We start from the raw sequence: 8,233 nt of genomic DNA on the forward strand, positions 1-8,233 counted from the left end.
TCAAAGGTATTCTTTAAGAAGAGGAAGAAGAAGAAAAAGGTAAAGAAAAAATTTTGAACAAGTACATATCTATCAACAAGTGAATCTAAAAATCAAGTGAATAAAAATTCTGATGAACAGAATAAACCTGTGAATATAACAGAACCAGGGGCATAGAAAGGGAGTGGACTGACAATTCTCACGGGGAAAGGGGTATGGGGGGTGCAGGAAGAGACTGGACAAAAATCGTGCACCTATGGATGAGGACAGGGGGAGGGGGTAAGGGCATAGGGTGGGGTGAGAACTGGGTGGAGGGGAGCTATGGGGGAAAAAAAGAGGCACAACTGTAATAATCTGAACAATAAAGATTAAAAACAATTCAATGAAAAAAAATTAAATATGGTTCAACAGTTTGGGCAACTTACAGCCAGTCTGTGAACTGCAAGACCTTATCTTCCCTCACCAAGGATGCTGGAGAGCAGCTGGTTCATAACCAGAGAACACCTAGCTTACCTCACCCTGGCCTGGGACAACAGAGGACACAGACACTATGAACGCCATGTGTGCCAGCTCAAGCCAGGGACAGATGGAAGTGGGTAACAAATAACAAAACCCCATTAAAGCCAGACAGACCTAAGATAACAGTAAAATAGACCAAAGAACAATCCAAAACTCCCATCCACACTTATTTTGATGCCTCAGCATAGTAAAAATGCACCTGGAATGCTGATGAATATTCTGTTGAAACCCTCCCCTAAGATTTTCACCTGAAGAAAAAAGGATAAAAAGCCCCCAGGACAAAGACTCTCTCTAGGACATGATCATGCCCCTTCTCAAGTGTGAACTTTCTGTCTAAGGGTCCCCATGAGACTCGCAACCAGGGGCTCCTTGGGCAGTAGCAACTCGACCCAGGCTCAGTCTCTGGCCCTGTCTCCAAGGCCCCCTTTTCCTCTGACTTCCCAGGGAGCCAACGCAGCCCTGCCCAGCCCACTTCCATCACTGTGACTTCAACTTCCTAGTGAGCTGACAGCCCAGGCTCACGTCTCTCCTAAAACATTTCTGGAGAGCTAAATAGAGCGCTGCCTAGGTTCTCTCCTGTCGCTGCTTCTACCCCAAGTCCTTCCTTTGTGTCGCTGTCCCTACCTTTCATAAACACTCTCAAACCCATCCGGACTCATGGTGTGAGATCTTCCCCACATGAAGTCAAGAACCCACAGGCGACAGGCCGGCATTCTGGTAACACTGGGATTAGTAACTCATACTGCTTGAGCAAAAATTGGTTGATTTGAATTGCCTACTTTTACATCAAGTACTCATTATATTATCCAGCCCAGTAAACAGGATAATCCAAAGAATGAGAAGACTGCTTTTTCCCAATTTTAAAATTGGTTGTATCAGAGTGCTAAGTGAACATCCTTGCTGTGTTTTCAGTCTTAGGGTGCTCATGACATCTTTTGCCATTATGTTTGCTGTAGGCTTTATATATATAAGCAGATGCCACCGATCAGGCTGCGATAGCTCCTTTCCTTCCCTAGTTTCTGACACTTTTTATGTATATGAGTGTGAAATGTGGATATAAACATGTGGCTTTTCTTCTTGACATTTATTAATTCATGGGTAACATTGATTTTCAAATATTAAACTAGCTTTTTTACATTTATGAAATAAACCCTACTTGTTCATGGTAGTCTTTCTATGTATTCCTGGATTCTATCTGGATATTTTGTTGAGGATTTGTGTTTCTGTGTTCATAAGGGATATTAGTTTCTTGTACTTTTTCTGATTTTGGTATTAAGTGTAATAATTGTTTCATAAATAGAATTGGAAAAAGCTCCTACTTCTATACTCTGAAAGAAATTCTATAGAATTGATGCTATTTGTTTTTTTAATTTATTTTTTAATTACAGTTTACATTCAATATTATTTTCTGTTAGTTTTAGGGGTACAGGAGAGTGGTTAACCAATCATATACTTTACAAAGCATTACCTTGATATTTCCAGTACCCACCTGGCACCATATAAAATTATTACAATATTATTGCCTACGGTGTACTTTACAAGAATTGATGCTACTTCTTTTGGTAGAATTTATCAGTGAAATTGTCCCGGCGTGGTGTTTTTTTTTTTGGAGGTTTTAAACTATGCACTTTCATTTTGCCTTTACATTGGTTAGTATGTGTCACCCATTTTTAATTTATGGTCACTCTGCCTGGAGGCTTACCACTTTGAATCATTTTTCAAAGAACTAGCTTTTGGTTGCGTTCACAGATTTTTCTCTGTTGTGTTTCTGTTTGCAGTTCCTTTTCTTGTTTTGTTAACTTAAATGCTGTTTGCTCTGAGTTTACTTTGCTTTGCTTTTCCTAATTTATTGAGATACAAACTTCAATTATTGAACTGAGATCTTTTTCCATTTCTAATGTAAATTTTGAAGACTATAAATGCCCGCGGAAACACTGCCTTCGGTGCACCCCACAGGTTTTGATATGTTGTATTTTCCTTTCATTTAGTTTAAAATATTTTCTAATTTCTTCTGCAACTTTCATCTTGACTGATGGGTTTGAGAGAAGTGTGTTGTTTAATTTCCCAATGTTTATAGAGATATTCCTATTATATTTCTGTTATTAAATTATAATTTAATTTCATGATGATCAGAAAACATACTCTTCATTATGTTAAATCTCTTAAAACTGTGAATGGTGTGTCTTGGTGAATGTTCCATGTGTCCTGCTTTTATTGGGTGCATGCTCTCTAAATACCAGTTAGATCTAGCTAGTAGTTTGCGGTTCTTTTATTAATAATTTTCTGTCTCTGTGTTCTATTGATCACTAAAGGAGTAATTGGTTGGTTACCAGCACAACTGAATGAGCATATGTTGTTTTGAAGCAGAGACCCCGTATTTATTTTTATCTGAGGGGGTAGTGGGAGTTCTTAACCTCAGTGTTCAGGGAAGTGTGCGGATTTAAGGTTGCAGGGTCATTAACTCAGATGTCTCCATCTAATGAATTAGGGCACCGCTCTTATAACAGGAGGTGTGATATTGGCAGAGCAGATCTGCCTTGGTTGAGAGTTTGATCTTCCTGGAGCTCATCTAATCTGAAGGTTAAACCTTGATCTGAGTACTCAGTTTTCTCTGCCCTTTCATGGCAGGAAATGCTACCAAAGAGGCTCTTGGACTCTCACACTTGGCTTTCAATTTCCTACTAATAACTCTCAGCTTTTCATCCTATGAAGGAAGGAGCTTACCAATAACGCATATCCCCATTGTTCTTTCAGTTGCTATTTCCCCCATTTTTAAAGAATACTTGACTTATCGCATTAGACATGCTTTCTGTTCCTCTGGTATGTTATCCCAGTTCAGAATAGATAAAAAGTTTTACAATTGGACCATTATTTTGTGCCAGAGGTAAGTATTCTTCCTTTACCACCAGTGATGTGGGCCTCACTAAAACCCTATGTGATTGTGTATTTTCTCAAACCTCTCCTGGTACTAACTGTTGCAGGTGGACTTCCTTTGGTACCAACACCTGTGGAAGGGAGAAAAAAATCAGGAGTAGGCAAAGGATAGAAATCAAACTATGATGAAGGTCAAAGGACATCCTCAGTTGACCCAGTGGGAAGTCCTAAAGTTGTTTGAGCGGCATTGAGATGAGCAAACATTTTACTTCTGCATCTGCGAGTGACTGGATGCAGGTCATCTGGGAAGAGTATCACCTCAGGAGAGGAGGATCTCTGCAGCTAAAGCATTCATGAAGACAATGACAGCTGAAGGGGTCTGAAGACAGAGTTCCCGAGAAGCTGGGGTCACCAACTCCACTGAAGGGGGGATCTGGACAGTGCACTCTACCCTTTGATTTTCTGGGACATACATAGCAGCCACAGAGAAAATGTTTGATCCTAGCATAAAGTACCAAGAAGTCCTTTTGAAACAAAGTGAAACACATGTACATGGATTTTAGATAGATTAGATTAGGGATGAAACTTAAAAAAGAAGTTAAGGACAAGTCTCAGATTTCTCTGTTCAACAAATATATAATTGATGGTGTTAGTTATTAAAATAGGGAACACTGGGAGGTTCTGTGGCAGTGGAAGAAGAGGATGTTAATAAGCAACAATAACACTCCTACTAAAACCCAGCATTTATTATTTATTATGTGCCCTTCACAGGTAATTAACCTTCTTAATAACTCTATGAAACAGATCTATTATGACCTTACTTTAGTAATGGAAATACATGAAGAAATAGTGGCCAAAAATTTCTTAAGTTTCATGAAAAATATTAATCTATACATTCAATAATTTAAATGAATTCCAAGTAATTTAAACACAAAAAGATCAACAAGATGAACCGCCAGCTCCTCATGAAATCTGGGCTCCATGTCACAGAGACAGTGGGGTCTGAAGGGCCGTGGTGTGATGTGCTCTCAGGGAGGAAAGAAACATCTGTCAGTGAAGATGTTCACTTTTTATAGTTCATGAACTATTTTGTACTTCTCATTGACAGGGGTGACTTTTTCTTATTTTGGAATGTTAAAAAAGTGAGATTGAACCTTTGGCTTAGGAAATTCAGTTTATTTTGATTTAAGGATACCACGGTTAACCAAACTAGTTTATTAGATAACTATATGAAGATTGAGGTCTTGGTCTAATGTAAGTATTACTCCTTTGCTTGGCCATGTTTTCTTCTGTATTCAGTAGTAGTGACAAAAAGGGGAAGCATTTAGAAGCCAAATATTCTTATAATTTTACCATGAATTCTCCCTCCATACTCATTATATTTCTTTTTATCACATTTACTTCTGTAGTGTGACATGGTTCAGGGGCTACTGTTCAAGCTTAGGAAAGTCAGGGCAGGAAAAAGTCTCAAGGTAACATTCACATGTTTAATTCTAGGCACCAGGAAATAAATCCTTTCTTTTTCATGTTCTCAAAACCTTAAATTTATTCTTGTTGCCATATGTTAGACCAGGTATCCTGTTTACAGTAGTAAGATCTGATGGGCTTTGGTGTAAAAATAGGTAGAATAGCACTTTTGATTTGTTATATAGTTCTAGTCATTAGTTAGCAACACATAAGAGGCAACTGAAGTGCAGGTGGAATGCTAATCATACTAGTCACAACTCCAGTTGGTAGCAAAGGCCATTATGGTCTCAAGATATCCTTCCTCTGAAATATTAGAGATATGCTGACTCAGAGAATGTTATGGACAAAATCTAGAGCCACCCCGACAGAGAACTGGGATGAATGAAAAGAAATTACAAAGAGATAGATGTAGTGGTTTTCTGTCTCAACAGAAATTCTCATATAAAGCATTAGGGATTAAATTACAGAACAATGGACCATTAAATATATATAAATTCTAGGCAAAACTCTGGGATTATGTGAAATTGTGAGTGTGATTTACAGCAATAATTAATAATCTGACTAGTAGGGGCTATGATGTCCTATAAGCCCACATGGTTTTAAAGTCACTTCATAAATGTAACCAAATACATCTAAAGGTAGGACATGTCCATGTGCTTTCTATCATTACAAATAAATTATTACAAATCCATTACAAATAAATTATTTCCTGGTTGGTAGAGGATTCAAAGCTTAGAGCCTAAGATACAAACTAAGATGAAAGAGTTGTAATTTCAATTAGTACCCATTAGATCTTGGTATAATTAAATGATACTTTCACCAAATAATAGAGATAGAAATATGCAAATTAATACTTGCTGGCCTAACATTGAGCCTTCTTTGAATTGTATCAAAAGTCTATGTTACTCACCTTCTTGCCTTTCATGAATATGTTGTACACATTAGACACAATTTTTTGAAAGAGAAAGTTTTGCAATCTCCAGGATGTAGTCTCCAGACAAAAAAGCAAGAGGAGATAAAATAAGCCCAGGACAGCCAGTGAAGTCAAAAACTTTGCAATCCCATTCTCTCCAAAATTATAGACACTGTTATTAGTCACTGAGGATAATAAGAGAGACAGCCTTCCTTTAAAAACTGATGCAAAGTCTACGATGATACCACATGTTAAGAAATACAGATTCAAAGTGCACTTTAAGTTAGATTCAGAGAAGTTTGGAACAGAGGTAGTAATTGTCTTCATATGCTATTTGTCTTATTTGACCTTCCCTGATATTTATAATTAATATGCAAGTTTGCCTGCCAATAATTTTTCTCTACTTTTTACCAGTCTTGACAGGAGATCACCTTACTACATAATAAATGTCAAAGGCTGAGCCTTTGTGAGAAGAATGCTTAGTAATTAAATAAAGAAAGCAAAATAAAGGTATTTATGACATAGCTAACCATTATTGTCGGCCTTGCAGAATATCTGTAAAACTCTTGTTTAAATACTTGTTTTAGAGTTTGGGGTTTTATACTCAGGAATAGAGTTGCTGGGTCATATGGTAATTATATGTTTCGCTTTTTGAGGAACCACCAAACTTTTTCACAGCAGGTGCAACATTTTATATTCCTACCAGAAATAAATGAGAGTAACAATTTCTTCATATCCTCACCAAACTTTTAATACTTTCCATTTTTTTAATTATAGCCATCCAAGTATGTGTGAAGTGATATGTTTTTTTAGGGAATACATTTGACATGTAACATTGTGTAAGTTTAAGATATACGTATGTTACTTTGAAACATTTATGTATTGTAATGATTGATGATGTAGCAATATTTATCACATTACATCATTACAGTACAATATTATTGCCTATATTCATTATATAGTCATGCATCACTTATTGACAGGGATGTATATATTCTGAGCAATGTGTCACTAAGCAATTTTGTCATTGTGTGAACATCAGAGTGCACAAACCTAGATGGTATAGCCTACTATATGGTCGAATCTATTGCTCCTAGGATACAAACCTGTACAGCATGCTGCATGAATGCTGCAGGCAGTTGTAACATAATGGTGCACCTACATACAGCCCTATATTAAATGGAGCTTGGAGGACTAGAAGTTGCTTTAGGTGAGTCAATGAGTCAGTGATGAGTAAGTGTAAAGGCCCAGCATATCTCGGTACACTCCTTTAGACTTTATAAATGATGTACACTTAGGCTATGCCAAATTTATAAAAATTATTTTCTTCCTTTAATAATAAAGTAAACTTAACTTACTACAGTGGGGCCTTGACTTACGAGTTTAATTTGTTCCATGACGAAGCTCGTAGCTCAAATTATTCGTATGTCAAATCAAAAAGTGAACAAGTGAGACAAGTGATGCTGGGCTAATGTTGTGGCGTTCACTGTGATGTTCGCTGCGCCAACTAGCGGTGGAGTATCTGAAGCTGGCTTGTAACCCGAATTTTAGCTCGCAACTCAAAGCAAAAAATCGGCTGAGAGATGGCTCATATCTTGAAAAATTCGTTAGTTGGGACACTCATAAGTCAAGGCCCCACTGTATAACTTTTTTATTTTAAACACTAGAGGCCCAGTGCATCAAATTTGTGCACTGGTGGTGGTGTCCCTCAGCTCAGCCTGCACCCTCTCTAATCTGGGACCCCTTTGACATCCCTCTCACAATCCGGGACACTGGCTCCTAATTGCTCGCCTGTCTGCCTAATTGGCCCTAACTGCTGCCTGCCAGCCTGACTGCACCATAACTGCTCCCTGCCAGTCTGATAGCCCCAAACTGCCTCCCCTGCCAACCCGATGGCCCCTAACTTCCCTCCCCTGCCAGTCTGATGGCTCCCAACTGCCTCCCCTGCCGGCCATCTTGTGGTGGCCATCTTATGGCAGCCATCTTGGGATGATGAGGGGCGGCCATCTTGTGATGATGTGAGGGCATTGCACCAAGGCACGAGGGCCACCTAGCCTTTTATTAGTATAGATTTAAAATTGTAAAGCTGCTTGTGTAGCCCGCTCCCATCCAAGGAACAGCAGCCTCCTGATCACCACACCCTCTGACTGAGGAACAGCAGCTGTGTGTGAAGCCTCCCCCCACCAGCCAGAGGAGCCACCACAACTGTGAACAGCACCCACCAAAGGAGCTGCTACCAACTGAGGAGCAGTTGCTACCACAACCGCCTGAGGAGCAACCGCAGCTGGAGGAGTCATTGCCACCCAAGGAGCAGCCACTGAATGACTCAACATCTAGATATAGCAGTATGATCAAACATGGGTAGACAAAGAAAACCTCAAAGGAAAGAAAAGGAGGACTCACCAGAAAAGCAGCTAAGTGATACAGAGGCATGCAACATGACAGAAAAAGAATTCAGATTAAGCGTCCTAGAGTGCATAA

The 8,233-nt window shown here is 38.9% G+C and overlaps 1 protein-coding gene across 1 annotated transcript in view; it reads right to left on the reverse strand.

Moving 5' to 3' along the window:
* LOC107183089 (ATP-binding cassette sub-family A member 3-like) overlaps positions 1–8,233 on the reverse strand; it is a gene marked incomplete at its 5' end in the record, with an annotated part of 64,410 nt that overhangs the window by 15,164 nt on the left and 41,013 nt on the right. Inside the window, 2 exons of the mRNA XM_015563949.1 lie at positions 3,086–3,202; positions 3,472–3,503. Coding sequence (XP_015419435.1) covers positions 3,086–3,202; positions 3,472–3,503 — 149 coding nt within the window. The remainder of the gene's footprint in view (positions 1–3,085; positions 3,203–3,471; positions 3,504–8,233) is intronic.

This window comes from Myotis davidii, unplaced genomic scaffold (genome assembly GCF_000327345.1).
Source record: "Myotis davidii unplaced genomic scaffold, ASM32734v1 scaffold150, whole genome shotgun sequence".
In the NCBI taxonomy this organism is placed as follows: domain Eukaryota; kingdom Metazoa; phylum Chordata; class Mammalia; order Chiroptera; family Vespertilionidae; genus Myotis; species Myotis davidii.